General features: G+C 49.0%; 1 protein-coding gene across 1 annotated transcript in view; it reads right to left on the reverse strand.

Moving 5' to 3' along the window:
* Positions 1-25,973, reverse strand: part of ALK (ALK receptor tyrosine kinase) — a 678,620-nt gene that overhangs the window by 115,521 nt on the left and 537,126 nt on the right. Inside the window, exons 6-8 of the mRNA XM_025867990.2 lie at positions 14,580-14,711; positions 7,090-7,221; positions 4,677-4,777 (exon numbers count right to left, since the gene is read on the reverse strand). Coding sequence (XP_025723775.1) covers positions 4,677-4,777; positions 7,090-7,221; positions 14,580-14,711 — 365 coding nt within the window. The remainder of the gene's footprint in view (positions 1-4,676; positions 4,778-7,089; positions 7,222-14,579; positions 14,712-25,973) is intronic.

The following is a 25,973-nucleotide window of genomic DNA, read 5'->3' on the forward strand; positions in this document are numbered from 1 at the left end:
ATCTGCTCCGTAAAGCCAGCAGAGCAGAATGCCCTTGTCAAGGGATTAGTGGGGGCTGCTAAAGGAAGAGTCTTCTCCTTCTGTTTTCTCCTCTACATCAAGCCATCCTATAATAATTAGGATTGCTCATCCTTGTCTTTTGCCTTTCCAAGGAGGATTCTGCCACTGAGTTTAATAAACTCCCAAAACAAAACAGAAAAGAATTTCTCTTCATCTTGTCTGAAAGTGCTATTTGTCTGCCCCGCCCCCGGGGAGAGAGTGGGGTCAGCTTACATAAACCCAAACGACACCAGCCATGGCTCATCTTACTTTTGTCTTTGAGTTACCCTGAGATGCTGGAGAACACCCTGTCAGCCAGATCCCTGGAAGGATGGGCCCCGTGTCCAGGAATGATCTCTGCCATCCTGAAAAGTCTCACCAAGTCAACCAGAGAGCAATTTGCTGAAAAATTCCCTGGCCTCCAGCCTTCAGGGCCCTGCCTGCCCTAAGGGGGCCCTTCTCAGTGGGGCTTTGCGCAGGGCTTAACAGACGGCAGAAGGCAAGTTCAGATGCCAGACTGCTCTCTCAAGTCCCTCTGGGCCACATTTACTGGTTTTAATGACACTGAATGGAGAGCTCCTTCCCTGCAGGCCAGTTCCCCTGCTGACCGGAGGAGGCCTGCTGGTGGCCTTCTGTCCTCATCTCAGGAGACCCAGGCTAATCGAAGCTGACCCCCTTATCACCACAGGGCTGACATCAGGGGCAGAAAGGCCCCAGGTGTGTTCCAGGGTGCCAGGGGTTATGTCCGTGTGCATGCACATGTATGTGGGGGCAGGGCAGAGGTGGCTTCCGCTGCGGCAAGGTCAGAAAACCAGAAGCTGGGAACTCACCTGCCCTTGGGTGTCATCACCCATCAAGTGGGTCACATCCCACTTCCTGGGCCCCTTTTGTTCCTGCAGCTCGGAGAAGAAAAGCTGCTTATGCTTTGGGGAGAGGGAAAGTGAACGAGGGAAGTCCACTTTTTCTCTTCCCAGGCCTTGTTCTGTCCTGAGAACACGGTTTAAAATATTCTAGTCACAGGCAGGCTATTCAAATAAAATAGAATTTCAAACCGCACGGGGCTTGTTGAGACATTCAGGCTTCTGGGCTGTGTGAAAGGCAGGGGGAAGGGCGGAGACGGCCCCCCTCCCGACTCTCCCCGTCCTCTTTATTACCAGCAGCTGCAACGCTAGACACATCCGAGTATGTCTCCCAGCTAAGGCGGACAGAGCAGGGCTGACGGCGAGCGAGCACACGAAAGCCACAGCAAGACTCCCCTCCCCGGTGGCAACTTTAATTATTTGAACTGGAGCTCCGCAAAATAAAAATAAAAATAAAATAAAATCTGAATATCGTAAGTGGCTCTCCAGTTTCCCGCAGAGCAAAGCTTGGGGGAGGCAAAAAAAACCAAAAAAACAAACAAAAAAACAACAAAAAAACCACAACGCTCTCTGTTGTTTGTGGCTGGGCTAGGCATCGGTCTTTAAATATTCATGCCCTGTATGCAAGTGTGCGGCCATAGGGAGGAGCGGGCCGTGCCTGCACGGGGCTGGCCAGAGAGAGGCACGGGGCCAGCGGTGGGGACTGCAGGCATCGGGGGCGGGGGGCGGGGGTGGGGGCAGGGGGCTGGAGCTGGCGGGCTTCTGGAATACCCGGGAAGCTGCCTGGCACAAAGGCACATCCTGGCTATGTCTCCACGATCGATCGGTGGGCATCTGACCTGCCTTCTACTGTGCTGCTTTCCTGGCCCCTTCTGTCTCCATCGCCTGTGCCCTCCCCCCGCCCCCCTGGGTCATTTCTCACCACTTCTGACTCATCTCTCTAAAAGGCAAGTTACATCACAGGTAGTGGCGGAAGACTGCACCGACTCAGAAGGAATTTCCATTACAACTGGCAGGCGCACCTCTGGCCGAGTATTTTCAAGTGCCAATGTGCATCTAAATCACTGAGAGTGCAGTTTGAAAAATACAGATTCCCAGGCCCCGCCGCTCTGGGGCGTCATCAGGGAGGCCTGGGGTGAGACCCAGGAATCCCCACTGACCGCATTTTCTAAGTGCCGGCAACTGGAGAAACAGAGTCCTACTGGTCAAGTTGTATCTAGATTTTCAAGGAAACGCACAGAAGGCGACGCCAGCTCCCTTTTGGGAATCGGATGATTGTGGGGTTTCTTGAGGGAGCATTTTGAGATATTCTGCGACTACTTCAACTCCCAAGAGTTGGAGGGACCCTAGGGCTCGCAGGACTGGTCTTCATTAAGAGGAGATGCTCAGTGCTGGGTGTCAGCCCTGGAGCTTGGCCAGCCTCTTGGTCCCTGTGGGCTTGACCCTCATCAGAGACTGTCACCCATCTCTGCCTCATGTCCCCTTCCTGTACCTGTCTCCAAGGCCAACGAAGGCCCCTCTCAAGTTGGTGGGGTTGGAAGGCCCTGAGGTAACCCCACACAGTTCACACAGCAATGCACCATCCCCTGTCACCGACGTTCACCAACCTGGGAGGAGGAAATCAACTTGCAGCTTCTGCATTTAGGAGCTGAATAAAATAAATGGCAAGGCTTACAAACCTGGAAGTGCATATTTCTATTTTGGTTATTTATTTTTCTGATGAAAACATTTCCCCCAACACTGGGAATTCAAGACCCATCAGCACTAGATGAATGGTCTGCAAACCTGAACATGAACGAGCTGTGTGCTGAGAATGGAACGGACTCACTGCCTTCCCTTCATTACTCCTGCTGAGCCAAGTTCTGGAAAAGGGCAGGAAATAGCAGAAATAGCCCAGAGCAAACTTGACTGGAGGGAAAATAAAACAGGCCAGTAAAACAAAACACCTGTTTAAGCTATTGATCAACCAAAGGTTATCAGGGAAATGATGAAGTATTAGAAAAATATCATTTTTAACCTTGACATTTCTTGCTCTAAAATTAGGCCCCTGTTAAATCAAGTGAAGAATACATTTAAAAATCAAATGCTTTTAAGGATCCCCCTGACCTCTCAAGAAGGCCAACCGCCTCTCCGCATTTAGATTTTCCTCTTAAGAAGCCTTCCCTCCCAGAAGTCCGCTGGGAGACACCTCAGAAATTTCAGCGAAGACTGTGTAACCCACCACCTGCATCAGATAACAGGATTTCTCAGATACAGTTTCATGTAATGAACCTATTCATTTGTGCCCTGACTTCTTCCAAAAAGGACTTAAGGTGGCTCACAGAGATATGTAACATCTAGTAAGGTAACATAAACGAACTAGAAGGGGGTGAGAAATTGGCCAAACGTTGGCTTGGAAAATCAAGCCAGGAGTGAGGCTGCTATGGACTACACATCATGAACCCCTCTTTGCTTACTAAGAGTGGAGCCTCAGACTTAATTTGACCATTCTTCCGATTAAAAGAAAAATTCATTGATACATCTTTTCCATGCTTATTTGTGCTTGCCTGTGAGTTTGTATCTCACAAAAAGCCTGGAGGGCTTGAGTTTAGCTGTGTCCCCGAGCCACCGAAGCCTGTCTCCCCGGGGCTTGGGGGCTCTGCGGAGCCAGCACAGGGGAAGCGAGCCTGGTCAGTTTCACAGAGTCCACAGCTTGGAAGGAAACGAATTGCTCAGGGGGGCACGTAGCTATTCCTGAAACAAAGCCAGGAAGGGATTTCTCCTGTGCGTTTCCAGAAAGAGAGGACTGGCCAAATCTAAAGCCTGTGTTGGCTTTCTACTCAGCGCAAGATGTTGATGGTGGCACAAAGAAGCAGAGTCATGTGAGGCTCCTGGAGAACTTGGAATCTGGTTTTGGCTCATGTCCTTTCCCTCCTCCCCATTCTCCTTACCTGTTTCCTCAGGGTACCAGGCACTGTTGGCTAAGTACTGTCACACTTACTTTGTGCCAGGAACTGTGATAAGGCCTGAGTACATACTAACCTATTTAATCCTTTCCTCTTTGGGGTAGGCAATCCTATTGTGTCCACTTTCCAGGTGGCAAGACTGAGGCCCTGAGAGGTTATTAACTTCCCAAACAAACTGTACAGCCAATCAGTGGTGGAACCTAGCTTGGACTCAGGCAATTGATTCCAGAGTCCATGAGCTTAATCACTGGGCCATGTTTGGGTTTAAGCACATTTCTTGTTCTCTAGAGATTATGACCTTAAGCTAAGAAACGTGGCAAGCCCCTCAGTCCACACACTAAAGCTGTTACAGCCATAGGAACCATCCAGGCAAGTGGCTTTGGAGGTACCTTACTGAATGCCACCGATATCTTAGTGAAATTTATGTAGATCAAATTTTTGATGCTCTATAAAATTTGAAATGTATCACAAGAGCTGGATGTTTATAAAAAGGCTTGTGTAGAAAGTCTTTTGTAGATCACTATTACCCTCTCCTGTTATGCCTTGGAAATATTTTCTGGGTTTGCTTCAATCGAGGCCCCACTGCAAAGAGTCCAGTGTAGCTGAGTATGGGTGTTTAAGGTAAGATTCTCCGCAGATGGGACCTCACCGTGTTGGTGCATGCCCTCTGCCTAAGAGATGACCAAAAGGCCATCCTGTCCTCACCCCACCCCCCCGGAGAACAAGCAGCCTACTACCCAGGCTACTTTGCTTATGTTTGGGTTCGGCTGGAAGTGCCCAAGGCGAGGAGTGGGAGGAGCAGTCCAAGAATTAAGGGAATATTGAGACTTGCCTCACATGGAGAGTTCTTCATCGGGGCGGGAAACGTAGCGCTGGTGACTGTAGCACTTCCAGCAGTAGGGACATCAGTGGTGCTGAGCAACAGGGCGTGGCCTAGAGCAGAAAGGAAAAGGGTCAGAAATGCACCATCTTCATGCACTGAAGTGCCTTAGGGTGCAGGGTTAATGGGCTCTGCATCATTCTTCTCTAGACTTGGAACATCTTTGAGGACACAGCTTTCTGGTGTCCAATGGATAAGGCAGTCTACTTGTCACTGTCAACAAAACTTGGCTCATGCACAGGTCTTCCTTCCAAATGCCCCACAATATCCCAGCATCATACATCCCGAGCTACTGCACCCCTGATCTCCCCAAGTCACCAGCTTTAGCCTATAGCCCAGGAGCAGCCTGAAGCACGCTGGACTCCCCCACCTCTCCCCATTTCCAGTCCTGCCAGCCCTTTGCCCTCCAGTGGTCTCCACGACCTTCACTCTCTTCCACCAGGTCATCCTGTGCCCCATGACCTGACCAGGAAGTCTTATTTCTTGTGTTTTTTCATCGATCTGACTGCAAACCTGGGAGAACATGAGCCTCCAACCCCACATGGTGGGGAAGAAGCATCTGGAAACATCCAGGAAGTACAGAGTGTTTTGTAGGTGGTCAGTGCTATGGAGATAGGTGTCAGGGTGCTCCCGCAACCTTTTAGGTATGCCACAGAACCCCAGAGAGGACGTTACTCATTCATTTCTGCTCTTCTCTCTTAGCAAAGTCTGTTTTGGGGTTGCTACCAAGTAACAAATTCAAGTGGGTCCAGAGCAGAGTAACCAAGACAGGCCAGAAAGCCTAGAAAGCATGTGGCCCGTCCTTGAGGAAGAATCTGTGACTAGGGAGAGAAGTCCTTCACACGGTGGGTGGTGTCTTCAAATATCTGAGGGGCTGCTTTGGTGAGAGAGGGAATAGCTGAGTTCCAAAGGGCTCCGGGAGACAGAAAGTATGATCCATGAGTAGAATTTATGGAGAGGTGGAACTTATCTCTGGGAAAGGAAAACTGGTCTTTGGTTGCAGCAATCAATGGAAAGGACTCCTTTAGGAGGCCATGAGGGCCCTGTCACTAGAGGTATTTGGCCAGGGTCAGATGCTTACTTGTTACGGGTGCCATGGGAGGCTACCAAACTGAGAGCAGAGACATGTAGATCATGTCTGGCTTTGAGGCCCATTTCTGTTCTCTTCTCCTCCACAAGGTGCTGAGGATGATGCAGTACGGTGAGGAGGCCGGGAGGAGAAGCAGGAGCTCTGGGGCCTCCTCTCTGCTGAGAGTCTCCTGTGGCTGCAGTAACTCAGCCTGCTTCCTCCCGGGCCAAAGCCAGCTCGCTCAGGTGCAGTTAGCTCTGAGGGCCAAGGACAGGACTGCATGGGCTCTGAGATCTCCAGTGGTGGATCTGGACATTGTCCTCTCTCACACTTTGATCATCATCACTATTATTATTATTAATTCTTAGAGGGATCCATAGGCTGTATGATCTTTGCTTGGAAAGAGAGGGATTTGGTACAAGGGGCTCTAGCTCCACAGAGTAGATAAATGCAGGGGAGAGAAGGGGAGAGAGCCCCTGCCGCTGACACCAGCTCTATCCTGCAGAGAGGTGGGCCACAGGGCCTGCTCAGGCCTAGCTACTGGGTAGAGCCCAAGGCTGGGCCCATGGCTGGGTGGCCCGGCCTCTCCAGCAGCCCAAATTTGGAAGCTGTGCTGGCCTCACAGGCCCTGCCTCATTCCTCCTCCTTCATTCCATGCCCCAGCCATGTCTCCAGTAGCGTCAGCTCACCCAGGTATGGGTGGCCATCTCTTGGGTGTGTGAGGCCCTCGTTCCTCTGGCAGGCCAGCAGGAGCAGTGGCAGGATGGGCTCTGGCCCTGGGAAGGTGGAAGTTGCCAGCTTTAGCTGGGCAGGGATGGGAGATATCGCTGAGGAGGCTGGGCTCCAGGGAATGGACCAGCTGCGGGGCTAGGTTCCCAGGGCAAGACCTTGGGCCCAGTGACACAAGGCCTCCCTGTATATCAGCCTCCCCATAGAGAGCTAGGGTTTTCCTTACCTCTCAGTGAGTTATGTGCCAGACACAAAGTTGGTTCTCAACAAACACTTAGTGAATGAATGAGTGATTACTATTGTTGCCACTCTTATCTTTTAGCCAATCCTTCATCCAGGTTCTCATTTTAGGGAATCAGAGGTGACATCTACCTTGGCCTGATTTAATCATTCTGAAGCCCAGGAAATCTGAAGAGGGAATTGTGAGAGAGCACCCCAGGGCAAGCTCTGTGCAGTCCCCTCACCTTGCCCTGCAGGGATGGGGAGGTCCAGCTATTCTGGGCTAGGGCCCTAAGTCTCTTGTCTGGCCAGACGGGCAGCAGGGGGAAGGGAAGAGAGCAACAGTACCTCGGTGGTCCTGGCCCCGGGCATCCTTCAGGGTCCTGACCTGCCACCGGGGGCTGTGGGGTGCGAGTGTGCCCTGGGTCCAGCCACAGGAGCCATTCTCGAAGTTGCAGTAAAAACCAGCAGGGAGTTTACCTGCAGGGAAAGCACAGGGGCACGGTCATTTCTGGGACTGCTAAAAGCAAAATATGCCAATGTCAAGTAACATTAGCCAGGCATGACCCAGCAGGACTCTTGATGTCTAACGATACTGATGATAATGAAAAGAAGCCCGGGTCCCTAACGTGTACACATGATCTTCAAAAAATAAAATAGTCATAATAATAATAATAGTGCGGTAGCAGGGGAATAACCCAGTTCTATATGTGACAGAGGAGAGCTCAGGAAGGTTAAGCAATCTGACCAAGGTCACACAGCCAGTAGGTAACACAGCCAGGCTTGAACCCTGATCTTCTGCTTCTAAGTCTGTGCTCCTTATTCTGATCCACTGTGAATGTGACCCCAGGAGAAGGCCCTGGAATCCATTTCTGATGGTCGACACAGTGACAAGAACTCGTGGCAGTGGTAGTGTTGGTGGGACTCGGTTGGATCCCTCAGTCGCTCCTGTCTGCAGAGACACATACTGCTCAAGCTTTCTACTTGCCCTCCTTTATCTCCCACCTCCTTTCCAGTGAAAGGAAGCCACGTGAGTAGCTCTGGCTTCACGAAACGTGAGTGGAAGCAATGTGTGTCGCTTCTGGATTGAGGCTGCAGAGAGCCCCTGTGCAATTCTTCAGTCTCTCTCCCTGCTGAAGCGGCCAAGGGGAGCTCTTGTTCCTGAGACCGCTGCTGTCTGACAGTGGGCCACCCCCCGCTTCGGTGCGCAGGTACTCTAAATGTTATGTTAAGCCCCTGAAATTTGGGGATGGCTTATTACTGTTCTAACCTACCTTATCCTGGCTGAGCAATGCCAGCCACGGGGCCCCTTTATATCATCTGTTGGCTCAGCATAAAGGGCCCCGTTACCCTTTTCTCTACATCAGGCTGACCTCGGGTCCCATTGAAAAGGCCACAATCAGCTTTATGACCATATATTTTCCAAGTGCCTGCAGAAGGAGGAGGAAAGGAGAAGAGGGTCCAAGAGAGCTTACTCTCTGTGGCTTGCTCAGAGAATGGCTGCAGGGAAGGCACCCAGCCCTGAGGAGCTAGTGGGCCATTCCAGGCTATTCCGACAGCACCAACAGCCCCAGGCCAGGCTGGGGAGAAGCAGCAGGACTATGTCTCTGAGCAGGAGGAAAGGCGCTCTAGCTGGACCCACCACTCTCTGTGTCCTTCCTCTGTCTCAGCCTTCCCGGCAATGGCAGGCTGACAAAGAGGGTCCTAACGCTTCCTGGCTATGACAGCACCTTAGTGAATTATTACTCATTTCCCCCTGATTCTTGTGCATTTCACACAGAGGCGGAATTATAAATTAAAACCGGCTGTCACTGACTTTGAACATCTCTTCCCATTTATACCCCCCTGAAGAAATCATTTTCCCCCCAAGCCCCGCATGTTCCTCTGATTAAAAATCCAAAAGCTAAGGAGATCTTTCTGTTTTATTTTTTATGCCCCCTCAAGGGACCCCACATCCACTTCTTTTGCAAAAACTAACTGGTAGCTGGAAGTGACCTTCCATGAAGTGTCCTTTACAGGTGTGCTTTAAACCAGGGACCATGATGGAAGATTCTAGCAGGCAATGGCTCCTGATAGAAGGAGGAGGCAGGGCTGGGTTGAAGGCTTCACAGCTTATCACTCCCTCCTTCCCCTTTTAGGAGGCAAAGACTGAGAAGTTAGCCTCAACAGTCCTGGAATTTGGACACCTGGAGGTAGCCCTAACCTGCTGCTTTCTGCTGTGTGACTCTAGGCAAGTCACTTTCCCTCAGAGACGTAGCTCCGTCATTTGTAAAATGGGGCAATATTAGTGTCTACTTCACAGGGCTGTTTTGAGGGTCAAATACAGCAGAGAGTGTGGAGTTTTGTAAGCAGACAGTTGAGGGAAATACAGGATGGTGGTGGCATTATGAATCATCGATCATTCCCGGACTCATCAGAGGATGAACTGAAACAGTCAACACTGCCCTGGGGGCAGAGACAGAGCCCTCGGCTGCCTCTCTGGAAATGCCCATGGTAGTTCTGCCCATGCCTTCCCCCTGGGACAGGAACGAGGAAAGCCATTGGTGTTCTCCACCTTCTGGAAGCCCATCGTTGTGCTGGCTTTGCCTAAGATCCAGGGTGAGCTGGGATTGGGAGCCCCTTTCTTTTTGGCTGCTTGAATAAAGGGAGAGGAGAGAGGTGAACTAGTTGGGTCAATGGACAATTTCTGTGATCCTGAAAGCCTTGCAGGATGGGAGGGGGCGCAGGAGGAGAGGATTGCTACTCTTGCCAACACAGCCTGTGTGTGCTCAATGAGAAGCTACTCCTAAGGAAGCTGGTGGGGTGGGGGGTGTCCTAACAAAGACCCTTGATGGATTAGGGCCAGGTTTGGGACATTGCTGCCAGGGACAGTGGCTGCGCACAACATTGGCGTGCAGAGTTGAGTCCAGTGGTTTCAACTCCTTCTTTGATCATGCCTTTCTCCTCTCATTTACCCCAAGAGCCTACTTAGGGCTCAGCGCGCTGTAGGACCAAAATACTTATTTGCTGAATGAAACAGGCGTGGGTTCAGTCATCTAACCCCTTGCTACTCCAAATGTGGTGCAGGGACTAGCCACACCCACCTCACCATCACTGGTGAAACTGCTAGAAGTGCAGACTCTCAGGCCACCTCCCCCATAACTACCTGCTGAGTGAGAATCTGCATTTCTAACATTTTCCAGGTGGTTCCTATGCACGGTAGTGGCCACCGAGAAACACTGTCCTAACTGATCCTCTTACTTCGTTGGCTGGATGGCCAAATCAGCCTGCGTGGGGGTCAATCAATCCTGCAACATTTGGCAATTATGACAACTGATTCCACTGTAAGAGAGACAAATTGGGAGAGTCACAAAGATGTGGCCCTCAGCAGGGGCTGCAAGAAGCTGCCAAGTATAAACTCTAGGCCAAATGACACTACTTCTTTTCCTTCCTGTGTGACAGCTCTGTTAACATTTTTGATAAATAGGTGTTATACATTTCCTTGAAAATATAGAGTCATGGGAAAAAATGCTAGAAGAAATACATCACCATATTATGGTTATCTCTGAATGTCTGAGAGGGAGGATGAGAGGTGATAGTTATTTTCTCCTGTGTACTTTTCTAGATTTTCCAAATATTTTACAGGCAATATGTTTTATTTTACAATAAAGAAATAAATTTTAAAAAACTGTTTGTTTGTGTTTTTTTTTTTGACCTGGCAGGAAGAGTGTCTCCACCAAACAGATGAGATTAGTGAGTATAGGGAGGGGAAGCGAAGTGCCTGGATTACACAGCGAGTCAATGACCTATCAGGGGAGGAAGTGGAGACACCTGACCATTTTCTGGGGAGTCACATGCCATTGAGGCCATGGCTTGACACACAGGAAACCCTGAAAATACCCTTTGATGGGCTCCAGCATTCTGGGATATCTCACTGGGATCAGCAATGTTGAAGGGGAGAGAGGGAAGGAAGATGGGGTGAGGTGTGTGGCTTGGAGGATGCGATGTGAATGGACACATTCATGCTTGGATACAGGAGGGCAAGGGCAATGCCACCTCCATTTCAGGTACCCTACTTGTCCTGGCTTGAAATGGTGCTCAGGATTGAGTCTGATAATCTGCATGAAGCTGTGTGTGGACTTCCTTCGGAGCAAGTATGGGGAGTTAAGGCTGGGAGTTGATGGGATACAACCTACTTTCCCCTCCAAATTCCAACCATGGAGGGGCTTAGTGGACTACCCTGACCAGAGATTAGTGACCCTCACTCATGGGGGTTCCTTAGAACGGGACATTCCCAACAAGGCTTGGGTGACCACCTGCTCAGAGAAGACATTCTAACAGGTTCCAGACCATCTGGGAAGGACCAGGTGATGTCAAGACCATCGTCCTAAATGCATCACAAACATCAACATATCAGTGGGCATCATGTTATAGGTTATATATTACATGTGAGGAAATAGGCCCAGAGGCTGAAGACAAATGATCTGAGCCCCTTCTCCCCGCAGAGGAATGTTGTGACAGAGCTCTGGACCTTCTTTGACTTTTCCCTTCCTCCCCTTCTTCCTGGGTAGATACGTAGCTAGTGTTGTGCTTGGCACAACCAACCACTAGAAACTGATATAACAAGTGAGTCTGACTCGCAGTGCTTCAGGTTGGGTCTGAACTGCTGCTCAACCACTGGTTAACAATTTCATGGACGTTAGGTTCCTCATCTCTAAGACGGGTATAATAGCATCACATAGGATTATTTTGAGCACAAAATAAGTTCAAACATGAAAAGTATTTGGACAGTTCCTGGCACACAGTAAATGCTCAATAAATGTTAACCATCATCATCATCACTGTCATTATTATCTTCTTCTTTATGGGGATGTTTTCTAGAACCAACATCAGTGTGATAGGGAAAACTGCAATGATGCTAGACAGAATGGGGCATGCTAAAGAGGAAAAGGGTATTTGCTGAGAGTACTGCCAAGATCAGAGTAGTGAGACTGTTATAACCCTCCTTCTGAATTGAATTTCTCCTCCTAGCAACTGATTTCTATAGCAAAGAACTCAGTGGGGGCGTTCTCCAGGGTGGAGCTGTCATTCTGAGAGCTGGTCAGAGCAGCTTTTCAAGTGTGGCTGGAAAGGCCTCTGGGCTCCTGGAAGCTGCCCTCCATAGGGGAGACAGGCTATCCTCAAGCTTGGAGTTGGCCCTGGAAATCCATTAATGCCAGCCCCAGAATGGTAAGAAAATGCCCTGAGCCCACAGTAATGGGCTGGATCCCACAGACTCAGGGCTCTAATCATGGCTCTGTTCCTGACAGAGGTGTGACCCCAAACAAATCAATTACCTTCTCTGTGCTTTCATTTCCCCAATTGTAAATCAGGGCATGGCCAGCCTGACCTGTGTCCAAGCTGGGAAGTGGGTATCAAAAAACTTTAAAAAGGCAAAAACAAAATCACACAGCTCAGATGCACTGCTGGAAATACTGCAGGGACCAATAACTAGAGAGACACACACAAAACCCTGCCCGGGGCAACATGGGTGGGCTGGCTTCATTTTGGTCCACGTGTATAGTGAGAGCTTTGTGAGAAAGGCCGGGAACAGTGTGGGATAAACAAAGGGCTTACCTGCAAGTCTTTGCTGAGTTTTACCGAAACAACCACAATTCCATCATGACTGGAAAAGTTCACTGGAAAGTTTTATATATAAAGGAAGTTTTTCAAATTGAAAAATGGGTTTTCTTTATTACTTCATTTAAAAGAGAATAAATAAAACCTTTTCACCCCTCCCCAAGGGAAAAATCTGTTTTCTAGATGATGTGGGGGTTACCGTTAACTTCTTAAAGCCATTTTGCAGGCCACAAGGTCTTAGGGCCAGTGTATCTGAGAGGTTGAGGCATTTGCTTCTGTGTCTGGGCCCACAGCACCCCAGGGACACATCTGCCATATCTGGTCCCTGCTGGGACTCTGTGGTCCCACTCCCTGCCCCTATGCTGGATTTTCAGCACTCTGAAGACAGAGGCTGTGTTATTTATCTCTGCTGTAGGCTCTAGTACATTTTCTAGCTCACAATATATGGGTTTTATAAGTGTTTGTGGTTCCCCTGGCATACACGTGTATACTCTGAGCCAGACAGCTGCTGAGAACACCAGATTCAGGTGGAGTGAGCACCAGCCTGGGAGTCTAACTCTGTCCCCAACTACCACTGAGACCTCAGCAATTTGTTTTTGTCTATGGGGACAAATTTCCCTACATTTAGTCATTTTAAATCAACAAATAGTTAGTGACCCCCTAGGCTGTGCCAGGAGATACTGGTCTGGGGGAGAGTACCAGATTCAGTCAGCCCACAGCAAAAATCAAAAGACATCACAATAAGTGTTGACAAGGTTGTAGGGAAACTAGAAGCTTTTACATTACCGGTGGAATGTCAGGTGGTATAACTACTTTGGAAAACAGCCTAGAAGTTTTTAAAAGTGTCAAATACAGAGATGACCCAGCTATTTACTCCTAGGTAGATGCTCAGGAGAAATGAAAACATCTGTCCATCCAAAAACATGTACACGAATGTTCAAAGCGGCATAATTTGTAATAGCCAGAAAGTAGAAGCAACTCAAATGTGCATCAACTGATGAATAGATGGACAAATGTGCTATTAGCCATACAATGAAATAGTATTTGGCACTAAAAAGGAATGAAGTACTTACACATGACAAACAGGAATGGGCCTTGAAAACATTATGCCAAGTGTAAGAGGTTAACCACAAAAGAATATGTATCGTATGATTCCATTTATATGAAATGCCCCAAATAGACAAATCTATAGAAACAGGAAGTAGATTAGGGGGTGCTTAGGGCTAGTGGGTCGTGGGGAGCGTAGGGGAGGCGAGATTGGAGGAAATGAAGAAAGGTTGCTAGCGGTTAACTTTGGAGTGATAAAAATGTTCTAAAATCAGATTGTGGTGATGGTGGCACAGCCCTGTGACCATACGAAAAAATACTGAAAGGTGTACTTTAAATGGGTGAATTGTATGGAATATGAATTATATTTCTAAAAAGCTGTTAATAAAAAATAATGGATGGATGCACCAAATTGGGGGGGCATCCAGAGGAAGAAGAACCGACTGTACTTGTTGGGGTGATACTTGTGGGAATGATTAGAGGAGTCTTTCCAGAAGGATTGACTCTGGAAGTGAGTCTTTTTCTTTTTTTTTAAGATTTTATTTTCTATTTCTTTGAGAGAGAGTGTGAGAGAGAAAGAGCATGAGCAGGCGGAGGGGCAGAGGGAGAGGAAGAAGCTCACCCCCCGCTGATCAGGAGCCTGATGTGGGGCGCGATCCTAGGACCCTGGGATCATGACCTGACCTGAGGGAGATGTTTAACCGACTGAGCCACCCAGGTGCCCTGGATGTGAGTCTTGGAGGAGCAGACATGACCGGAGAAGGAAAGGGCCTCCTGGGCCAGGGGTACTGCCTGAGCAAAGCCACAGAGAAGCGGTCTGATCCAGCTGGCTGGGGTACATGGAAGCTTGGGCGGATGCCCGGGCCGGGTGGGCGGTGGAAGAGACAGCCTGAAGAGGGCAGGGAGTCTGGGCGCAGAGGGCTTCTAATGTCAGGTTCCTGAGTTAGGCTTTACCCCGCACATCTTCTCTGTGCCATGAGGTTGCTGACAGCATAACTTACAAGACCTTGTTTGGTTCTTAACTCAGCTCCTTCTCTTGAAGACTGTGTAGCTTTTGGAAGTCACCACCGAGAGGACACGAGCGGCACTGGACGTGAGGAAGGGTGTCCAAGCTCACGTGCCTGGGGTGATGGGGGCAGGGGGCTGAAGGCATGGGCTGGGCTGCGGCGGGTGGGGCAGCCCCATCTACTCACTGCACAGCTGGTCCTCATCTTCTCCGTGGGCGCAGTCCTGGTGGAAGTCGCAGGCCTGCCCGAGCTGGAGGACGGTCCCGTTCCAGCAGGTGAAGGAACTCTGCAAGGCCATCTTGGAGCCAGGAGATGTTCCTGGAGAACACAGAGAGACACACGCCCTTGGTCAGTTTGGGTGGCCCTGTGGGAAGGCTCAGCAACAGCATCGCTCTGCCCTGTCGCATCCCACTGGGATGCCCACATCTCAATCTGGTTACACGCAGGGCCAACACCAGGAGGCTGAGAGGATGTCAGCCTTAACACCCCATCCCCTAGCCCCCTGGGGGGATCCTCACTTTCTAGTGATGGTGACTAACAGAGTGGCCCCAGGTTTGGTCCATGTGCCCTCAACACTCTGGGGTCCTCAACCCCTGGTTTCAATGTGCCAGGTAGAGAGCCTGTGGGTGGAGACAGCTCGACCTGCAAGGTCAGATTTGAAGCCTGTCTGGTCCAATGTATCTCCCACATGTTCTTGACCCCAACTTCACCATTGGAATGATGCTAGAAACATGCAGCACTTTCTGGTGTTGGACCAGCTCTGTGAAGCTGACCTTATCCCTTCTCTATCTGGCCCCCTGTGTCCCCATCTATGAAAGGAGGGATTCTGATGATATTTCTAAGGTCCATTCCGGAATTTTTACATAAATCATAAATCTCACAGAAATCATATTATTCAGTGGCAGAAGGGAGAAGGAGCAGTTTATCATGAACATATTAGCAGTTATTTCTGTCTCAAGAACAATGGGTTATGGTAATGAATTAACCCGTGACCCCAGAGAGCCAGGCTTAAGTTGGCCTGCACCAGCCTGCCCTTCTAAATGGGGGCTTTTGCCTGGAGCTCACCTAGCAAGGGCCTGGTTTGTGTTTCTGAGTGTGACTCCTGCCCTCTAGCTCTTGGTTTGTATTGGATGGGGGAAATTTTGGCTCCTGTGGAGATGAGCAGGCAGGGCCCACCTGGGTCAACCCCCCCAAGTCTGGTGGCTTTGCATTCTGTCCTCTTTTCTAGCTCCCTCCCCATGACGGCTGGTGCTTCCGCAGTCTCCCCATCCCCACCGCACCCTCTCAATGCTCAGCTGGGTGGGCAAGAGGGTGAACCAGGACCCCCACTTGGCCGAGTGCCACAGTCTCTCTGAGCTTCACGTAAGGGGTGGACTTCTCCAACCCTGGCTGTGAGAGTAGACTCCTCCTTATTAGATTTTATTTCAGTAAAGCCTCCCAGCTGATTGTGATGTGGGACCCTGCAGGTTAGATCATCTTTACTATCTGAAATGCCATGATTTTCTGGCTCATTTGTTCCCACTGAAACTAACATCAAGTCCAGGTTGTTTGCTTCTAGAATCCTCTGCGTACCTCAGCACATCTGTCAAGAGGCTAGGCAAGTCTTAACAGTGCCCATTTCCTGAGTGGGGAAAATGAGTCAGTGCAGTGAAGTGACTTCTCTAAGGCTGGTAAGTGGGTTGCAGGCCCACCCTGTCAGACTGCAAAGCTGCTCTCTCCATGTCACAGAAGGGGAGCGCTGGAAGTGGCCTTGGGGCCTCTTTTGCAGACTAGTCTAGATAAGGCTCAATTTGTTAGTGGCTAGCACATGCTACCACCGTTGTCAGATGGGCCCCCGGCCTGGCTGGGGGTTCTCTGTAACTGCTGGGCATGGGAAACACAGGCCCTGCTTCCTTCAGGGGATCACATCAAAACTCTTCAACCTGCTCTTCAAGGTCCTCTGTGCTCTGCTCCCCAATTTCCTTTCCTGTCTCACCTCGCTCTGTCTCTCCTACAGACTTTTGCTCGAGCCTCTTTGGGTGTTGGTTCCATGGTTTCGTGCCCCCTAGCTCTAGAACATGTGTGCACGGCCCCATCTTCTTCCCCACGTCGCTGGAGCGTCTGTGTGTTGTCCCTCCAGCCCTCGCCAGTGCCTGGCCCCAGGAGTGTTCGTGAAGAGCCTGCACATTGGGTTACCTGCCTGCAGTAACCCCCAGAATAATGGCTCCCCAGATAGCCATATCCGAATCCCCAACACCTGTGAATATTACTTTATGTGGCAAAAGGGACTTTGTGATGTGACTAAGTTAAGGGTCTGTAGATGGGGAAAGTACCCGGATTACCCAGGTGTGATCACAAGGGTTCTTAGAAGAAGGTGGCAAGAAAGTCACGGGAAGAAGCAGGAGATGTGATCATGGAAGCAAGTCTGGAGAACTGTGAGGAAGGCGTCACGAGCCAGGGAATGCCGGCAGCTTCTAGAAGCCAGAAAAGGTGAGAAAACCGTATCTCCCTTGGAGCCTCCAGAAGGAGCTGGCCCTTCCTCTAACTTGACTTGAGCCCAGTGAAACTGATTTCGGGCTTCCGCCCTTCAGAACCAGAAGAGAATAAATAGGTGTAGTTTTAAGCCACTAGGTTTGTGGTGGTCTGTTACAGTGGCCTCAGGAGGCAAATACACCGGCTAACCCCGACGCCAGATGCAGTCATGGGCTCAGTCAGCTGAGGCCCCGCATGGCTTTAGATCAACTACTCTGTTCCTTAGCTTGTTTTGTGTTTCTTGGTTCCCTGGACTAGACATCTCTGCCTTTCCTCCTCACACAGAAGGAGAAATACCACCCTCTCCATCTCTGTGCCTTGAGCACAGAGACAATATTCCCTCCAAATCCCTTCCCGATCCAAGTGCAGGGGACTGCACAATGGAAAGCCAGCCCGCCCCTCTCAGTTCCAAATATTCAGCTCTCAGGATCAAAATACAGAAGGAACGATAGGAGACACGATGCTCATTTTCAAAGGTAAAATGCCAAATTCATTTTATCGCTTTAACTCTGCACAGGAATTTCCCACTTGTCTGTCATGGCGTCTCGGAAGCTGGGCAACACGGTGCTTCTAAGGAACAGGTGCTGGTCCCCAAAAGTGCAGTCTCCCCACTGGCAGAGCTGGAGGAGGGGTGTCCTCCCTGAAGCCCTGATGGAGGCCGAATGGCTGGGGGCGGCTGTGGTCTTTGTCCCTGGAAGCAGGGGCCCAGCAAGGACACCTGGCATCCAATATGGTGCACCAGCTCCTTGCCAAGTACAGTGCCAGGCATTTCACCTGCTTGTGCGCTAAACCTTATAGCCACCAGAACAGGGCAGCTCTGTCCTTCCCACTTAAGAGGGGGGAGTCCCAACTAAGGGAGGGTGAGGGGCAGTGGCAGGCAAGTGGCCTCCAGATGGGCTCTGCTCCTGAGGGCAGACTGGTGTGTGCACTGTAGCCGGCAGGCCCTGCCTGCTTGCGACGCTGCCTGTCCTCTCTAACCCTCCTTCAGCGCAAGCACATTTAGGATAATAAGAAAAATTCTCCTTCATCTTGTTTGGTGATTTCCCAGTTTCCCAAACATTTTCTTCTTATGCCCTCTATGGGACCATCACATAATGAGGACCTTATTCCCCTCACTCCCAGCACTACCAAAGACAACATCAGGGAAATAAAAAAAATCTGTGAAGTCTTCTTCCACCTGTGGGACAAATGAAAATCGTGTCATGTTTGAGTCACACCTTGTGATTAGGCCTTACGTTTCACTGAGTGTTTTCCGTGAGCATGTGCGTGATTCACGCACCCATTACTTGTCATTCCCTGAATATGTCTCCTAGTTTCTTTTACCTTCCTTCATTTGAAAAATATAGGCCTATTGTCGAAAGCTTGAAACCAGGGTAAAAAGAAACAAAAACAATGCCCAGAATTCCACCGCCCAGAGGCCAGCATTTTTAACATCTTGGTAGGTTTCTCATTAATGTTTTTGGCCGATGCTTTCCAAGTGTGTATAGTTGTGTCATATGTATATAGGCCTTAAAATAATTAGGGTTATATCACAAGCTTTTCCCAGGCTTTAAAAATTCCCCAAAGGAAAAAAAATTCCCTGTAAGGACACTTTTTAATGGCTATGATCTTTCGTAATATGTACCATCATTTATTTAAACATTATTCAATGACTGGATTGTTAGGCTGTTTATAATAACACTTTGAAGAATATCTTTGAGCATAAACCTTTGCCCACATTTCAGATTATTTTCAAAGGATAGATTCCCAGAAGTGGAATCACTGAACCAAAGAGTATAAACATTTTAAAGGCCCTTGATACATATTGCCAAATTGTTTTCTAGAAGTTAATCCAATTTACACTCTCACCAGCTGTGTTCATACACGCACGCCCCTCTTACTACATCCTGGCCAACCCTGAATATTATCATGGTTTTTATTTTTAACTCAAAGTATTTCCCTGCTGTTTTATTTGTATTTCTTTGATAGTTAGGCTGGATATTTTCCCGCACGTTACTAGCTTTATTTTACTCTTTTAGGGACTTGTCCACTTCCTTTTGCCAATTTATCTGTTGGGTTCTTCATGTTTTCCTGTTGAAGTGTATGAGATTATTGATAAGGATGTGAAATATTTGGTTATATGTTTGACAACTTTCCCCAGTGTGTATTTTCATTCTGTCTATAATGCATCTTGATATGCAGGAGTTCTAAACTTGCATGTCATCCAAAACTATCCATAGCTTCTTTGGTGATCGATTGTCTTTTATGCTTCCAGAGTTTCTTCCATGTGGGGTTGGTAGGCAGTGCGTGGGTCAACCTTGGTAGTCATAGGGTTGTCCTGTCATTGCTAAGGCTGCTTGGCATTTGGGAACATCTTCCGCCAACTCCCCATTTTGCAGTAATGGGGATCTAGATCTCCCCAGCTCATCTGTGACATTTTCATGGAGTGCCCCATTCTCTCCCTTCCATGAACTGTCCTTTCACTTGGGCTTCTTGCTTGAACGTGGCAGACATTCTGCTTGATGTTGTAACTAGCTGTTTGTATGCCTGTCTTCTTCAGCAAATTGTAAGTGACTTGAAGGGAGGTATGAAGTCTTATCTGCATGAGTCTCCAACAGCACCTTCCACAGAGATCTCCCCACCCCAGTATTGGGGATTTGAACTGAAACGATGTTTTATGGGTGGGAAGTAACTTGCCTTCATTTTATAGTGGAGAATACAAAGTTTCGGAGTGCTCACATGGCTCTCCCGGGGCTTTGACACCTTGTTCTCTGTCTTTTGTACTGTGTCTGTCTGTGGGATCCCCCTGGGTGATGGGGGTCCTCAGGAATGGTGACAGTGGGTACAGAAGGGCAGGAAGTCAGTATCTCTCCCCTGCGACCATAAACCTCACCAAAGGAGGGGTCCGGTAGCTGGAAGGGAGTGCTGCTTTCACTCTCTGGAGGCCACAGAGTTTATCCCCAGGAGCTCCCTGCTGCATAGCTGCAGCCCAGAGAAGCTCTCTCCTTCAGCCCCTGCTCTACCAACTCCTCCGCACCCCCCTCCCCTGGCTGGAGACTTCCAGGCTCCCTGACATTGCCTCCTCCCCTGTACCACGGGGAACTTTATGCCTGTGAGAGATTCAATTAGATGGACGCCCGGCACTCTGATCTCTACTGCCAGCCCAAACTCAAAACTAATGAGGCGCAACAGAAAACAACTGCTCTGTCTTCCCAAGTTCTTCTCTTTATGGGGCCCATAAATTCCAAGGAGTAAAGTACCCCTGGGGAATGGTTTTAATCAAGGGTTTGAGTTTCCTAACGGCATCCCCTCAGTGGCTGTCAAGTGGTTGTTCCAGCTTGTGTGGTAGGGTAACCCGAGGTCCGGGATGGTCAGAGCCTGCTTCAGAGCATGAGGAAGACACTTCCTGTTGGCGCTTCCCGATCACTTCTGGTCACGGCGCCAGTGACTCCTGGTAACCACCAAAATGCCAAATGCCCGAGTCACAGAAAGATTATGGACAGCTGAGATCAACTCTGGGGAGAGCTGGTGCTCAAGGATCTTTCGTTAATAAGGGTCTTCTCCTCTGGGAATTTATTTATTACCTTCGAAAAGGCAGTTCTTCCCAGAATAACATCTCAGGCACTAGGGAGAGTAAACTGTCATCATTCCTTACCCTTGGAGAGCATTTTAACACCTTACCATGTTCCTTCCTAATCCTTCTTTGCGTGAACCTCAGAAACAACTGGTAGGACATTTATTCTTATCCCCATCTGATTAATCAAAAGACTGAGGATTTGAGAGATTAAATAATGTAGAGAGAAATGATTTTTAAACAGTAAGGCACAACAAAATGCAACCAGTTCCTTGCGAGGTGCCTTGCCAGAGGTCTCAACAGCTAGCAAATCACAGGGGAAGGGCCCCGATCTGGGTCACACGGTCCCAGGTGGAATCCATCTCCCAGGATGCAGATTACATCACCTTCTGGGGCCGCTCCCTGACTGCCCGTGGGAGTCACTCGGGAAGTTAGAAATACTGTCGATGATCTGGCTGGATCAGTGACATCAGTCCCTCTGGAGGAGGCGCCCTTGGCCCTGGTGATTTTTAGAAGCTTCCTGGGTGATTCTCATGCACATAGGGTTGAGAACCACTTGCCTGGAGGGCTGGAGGATCTGTGTGTCTTAGGTGGGTCCTGTACCTCCATGGTTCTCCAGGGTGCCCTGGTAAAGTGAGAGTGTAACTTCAACCTCCAAGACCCCTTCCATCCTCGACATCCTGATTCTGGGCTTCTGGCAATGGTTGGCGGCGGCTCTATGTTCCTAAGTTGATTTGGTAGAGTTGGTGTGATTTTTATTAATGTTGACCACTTAATGACTTTCCCCTGAAGCCTGCTGCCCTGCTATGCATCTTAACTGAGCCACTCACTTGCCCAGCAAGCTTCCCTTAGTTACCTCATGTTGGCTTTTCCTGTCTCGGTCATCTGTCACTGGCACCCTGGAACATCTCTCCTGAAACAACAAACAGCATGCCACATTTGTTTGGCCATTTCTCTCCTCTGTGGATGCAGTAGAAATGAGTTTGGATCCGCACTGGAGACACGTGTGCCCCGGGTCAGGTTACATGAGGTGCTCTTCTGCCCCACGGGGGACTTGGGGGGTTCGCTCCCTGGGAATGACTCCTCTTCCCTAATTGTGCATTCAAAACAGAAACCCACACCTGCTCTCCTCCTTCAGTCACGTCTTGGAGATTTGATGCTTTGAAATGGACACAACTCTCTTAACTCAAATTTCTTTTTAAAATGAATGTCAAATTTTAGGGCGCTTAATTAATTTTTAATTAATGTGATTTATGTGGCATTTAAAAAGGCACATTTGTATCAGCTTTCAGGCCTCTCCCACCTGCTTGCTCTTGCCTAACGGATGCCACTCATTAAAGGGGGAAAATTGAGTGCTGTGTCAGCGAGAAGGGGGTCTTGCTTTTAAATTAAAAAGAAGGGGAGATGGCTTGTGGGAGGAGGCTGGCCTCCAGAGGGTGGGGAGGTCAGGAGCCAGGCTACAGCTGGAGCCCAGAGGTGGTACCCAGCTCCCACCTCCTGGTGGAATCTTCACGTTTTCCAGGACAAGGAGAATCAAGTGCTCAAGGGGAAAGAAGCCCAGAGATGTGAAAATGGATGGTGGCATGGTGAGGGTGTAGTCAGACAATGTGCATAGACTAATAGCTGCCACCACCACACTGGCATTAATGGGGATGTTAGAAGGCCTGTGAACTGTGTAAATTAAGCCTGGCAGAGACCAGTCCTGCTGAGGACTTCGGGCCTTATAAATTGTAGCTGGACAACCTCATTAAAGAACTGGCATCTGGGGTTCCTACTCAAAAGGCAAACTGGCAAGGAGCGGGCCTGGGTATGGAGGACCCCAGTGGGCTGGGTAAGAAAGCACCGTGCTGGGAGCCAGGAGAGCTGGCTGGCGGCCTGGGTCTGCCACTAGGCCTCGGACTTCGTGGGCATATCACCTCTCTGGGCCTCAGTTTCCTTGTTTGTAGACCCTCTACAGCCAGCCATTTGTGTTTACCATGGGCTTAGGCTACTGCCTTGATGGCATGTCCCCACTGCATCAAAGTCATATGAGCTTGGTAACTATCTTATTTCCTAGGCCTCACTGCAGACCTACAGAGTCAGAATATCTGGGGGTGAGACTCTGGAACCAGCATTTTCCACAAGCTCCCTGGGTGACAACTGGTACGCCAAAGTCTGAGAACCTCTTGTGTTGGAGAAATAAATGGATCTTCAGTTTCTTCTCCCTTTGGAAGAATCCCGAGCCTCCCGGCACCATCCACTCTCTCACCATGATGACTTCCTCCTTGGTCCAGGGTTCTCAGAGTTCCCTTCACCCCCAGATTCCGTCTCTCTTCTCATTTTAGCAGGCCCAACACATCCCTAGCTAGCGGTACAAACTCTGACACACTTTAGAGGGCTTTTCCCTTCTGTAAGTTGTGGATACTATCTAATTCACAGGGTTTTAGAGGGACCAAATGAAATTGTGTCCATAACACAATGTGTGGGTTTATTTTGAGCTAAGTTCAGAGAGTATCCCAGGAAGTTGGGGAGAACTGGCTACGGAGGGTGGGTGGGAAGGCGTCAATGAAGAGGTTGAACAGTCCCAATCTTGGGGTCAGACAGCACTTTTGGGAATCCCCCATCCCACAATAGGGGCAAATATCTACAATGCAATGATAGAAACAAACCCAATAGTAACCCGCAACACAAATATAGCTATGAAAAAGAATGGCAGTGATGAATTTTCAAGATGATTTGTCTCTGGCGTCACCCTACCACTGGACTGAACTTTCTGAGCCCAGCTTCCTTTAGGTCTTAATCCTCCATCTTTGCTGGTTTCCATGGCATTCAAGCCAAATTGAGGCTTTGCACAGCCGGCACAGCCCACGTTCCCAGCTTCACCCTGTTCCTTTACATCTTTAGCTCAACACCACGACTAGCAGCTTCTGGAACAGGGAGCCATGGTTACAGCCTCTGTGTAACTCTATTCTGTTGTCTAGAATCATCTTCTCCATCTGAGCAATTCCTCCTAACTCAGATGTCACTTTCCCCAAATGCTTGTTCTTCTCCCTTGAAGAAAGACGTGTGCCTCCCTCTGGGGTGCGATGGTAATCGCTCCATACCTTTAACTGTGCACTCACCTTTCCTCTTGGGCGATTATGTCTACACTGTTAGTTTCTCTCACTAAATTCTAAATTCTTGGAGGCAGGGGGTCTGTCTTCTTTGTTTGATCTCCTGGAGAGTGCCGGGCACATAGCAAGCACTAATGAATGTATGGGGAAGGAACGCAGAATAGATCACCAGGTTTGAGCAGAAGAATGGGGTGAGGTGGAATTTCCTTGCATTCTGGAATTGCTAATTCTTTAGGTCATACTGTAGACATCCCCCTGCCCCCCCAACTCTGTCTTTGGTTTATTGAACAACTATGTTCAGAGCTTCTATTGAAAGCTTGGCACTGGGGTTAGGAGTAGTGACTAGGGGGCAACGTGGGTGACCTAGTTTGACAGGTGGGCTGCATGAGTTCTCTCTGGGGAGGTGATATTTGAGCCGACCCTGAAGGATATGAGAGAGTCAGCCCTGTAAAAAGGCTCTGGAGGAGCAGGAACCGCAACACCCAGAGTGAGAGATCTAGAAACAGAGCAAAGGCCAGTGTGGCTGGAAGGGTCACAGAGGGTCAGGAGGGCCATGGGGAGGAAGGCAGAGGCCCAATCAGGCAGGACCTTGCAGGCTGTGAAGGGGTGTGGATTTTGCTTAGGGAGTTTAAACAAGTCTCAAATTATTTGAAAACAATTTGATTCATTTTCTTAAAAGATCATTCCGAGCAATTTAGAGAGAATGGCTTGGACAGGCAACAGGAAGCCATGGTGATGTGACAGAGCCACTGAGGGCAGGCTTCAAAATCCCAATTCCTCAGACAAAGTCAGTCTCCATATAAACTCAGGAAGAAGCACAAAGATTCCTGTAGGCCAGCTGTAGGAAAGCTGACTGTGTTTTGTTTTCATGGCTGAGCTCTCTTAAGAAATTAAAAATCTTCTCATCCCTCTGTAGTCTCAACAGGCCCTTGATGTTTTCGCATGGCCCTTTCCCCAAGGTTTCTCTATGCGACATTTATCTTCGTTGCTTTGCCGAAAAGACCCAGCAATAATTTTATTTTTAATATTATAAATGACCTCTGTGCCCATTTACCATTAATCTCCCTGAAAAGCGGTGATATTTAACCATTCTGCACCACATCTCCCTATATAATATGTCGTTTTCTCCTCTTGTTTGTTCAGTAAACAATGAACAGTCCCAGTCGTACCTTGGAGAATTAGTACTAATCACAAACAAATTACAGCGACAACCAAGACCACAAAGCAGATTGCGCGGCAGAGAAGGCTGCTTGGAATGGAGAGCAATCGTGGTAATAATAACTACCACACTCACCCTTTATTGAGTGCCTGTCATTGCCTAGGTACTGTCTTAATGGCTTTATATACCAGGACCCCAGGGTCACAGAGGCAGGATTTTACGTCCACTTGACTCCAAAGCCCATGCTCTTAATCAGTATGCTAGACCCGCCAGGTGGAGAGGCCATGTTAGAAGCCCCAGTGATACACAAGAGGGAGGATCGTGGACTGCAAGCAAGTGGGGCACCAGAGAGAGAAATGCATGCAACAGGCTGGAGACCAAGGCTGGGCAAGCAAGCTGGCAGTCTCAGAGAACCATGGAGGGGTAGAGAGAGAGGCTAGCTGGGATTCTGGGCTGGATTCTAGTCCCTCAAAGGGCTGGTAATATGCTTTTAGGGAGATGATATACCCAGGTAGGTGATAAGCCAGGGTCTAGGCATGGGGGGAAGAAGATGGGACCTGAACATCAGGATTCATAGCCTGTCCCCTGGGCCAGGCAAAAATCTCTGTTGGGGGTGGCTGGGGTCAGATACCTAAGGAAAAGTACTTTGTAAACCACTGAGTGCTAGCAAATCATTAAGGTTTTATTTGATTATTAAACCACCTGATATTTATACAGGATCTCACCAAAACTGTAAGAGGCTCACTCCCTCACCTCCCTGTCTTTACTGAAATTTTAACTTCTCAGTGAGGTGTTCCCTGGTAACCTTATTTAAAATCCCTCCCCTGCCCCCCGCCCTAGACACTTCCTATGTCCCTTTTCTGCTCTGTTGTTTCTCCTTCTACTTACAGTTGGGCAACATACACTTTCCTTATTAGCCCCCTTATTGCTTGTCTCTCCCCCACTGGCATTAAGGGGATGGAATCCCCAGTTCCTAGAACACTGCTTAGCATAGATTGGGTGCTCAATAAATGTTTGTTGAAAGAACAGGTAAATAGGTGTTTTTAATAAGTAATTTTTGACAATGGATTCCAAAGCGGGATTTCTGTTTTATTCACAGTTTACAACTGGTATTTCAGAGAAAAGACCTTTCACTGAAGAGGACCTCCACGTAGCCCCACGTCCCATGGCTCCATGCGTACACAGTTGGGATTTGTCCATATAAAAAGCAAATCATGTAGAGGCTCCTGGCAGTGGCTGCGGCCCTCTCTGTTTCTAAAGACCTT

Source organism: Callorhinus ursinus, unplaced genomic scaffold, assembly GCF_003265705.2.
Source record: "Callorhinus ursinus isolate GAN/ISIS: 27379988/994484 unplaced genomic scaffold, GSC_fseal_2.0 scaffold10, whole genome shotgun sequence".
Classification (NCBI taxonomy): Eukaryota; Metazoa; Chordata; class Mammalia; order Carnivora; family Otariidae; genus Callorhinus; species Callorhinus ursinus.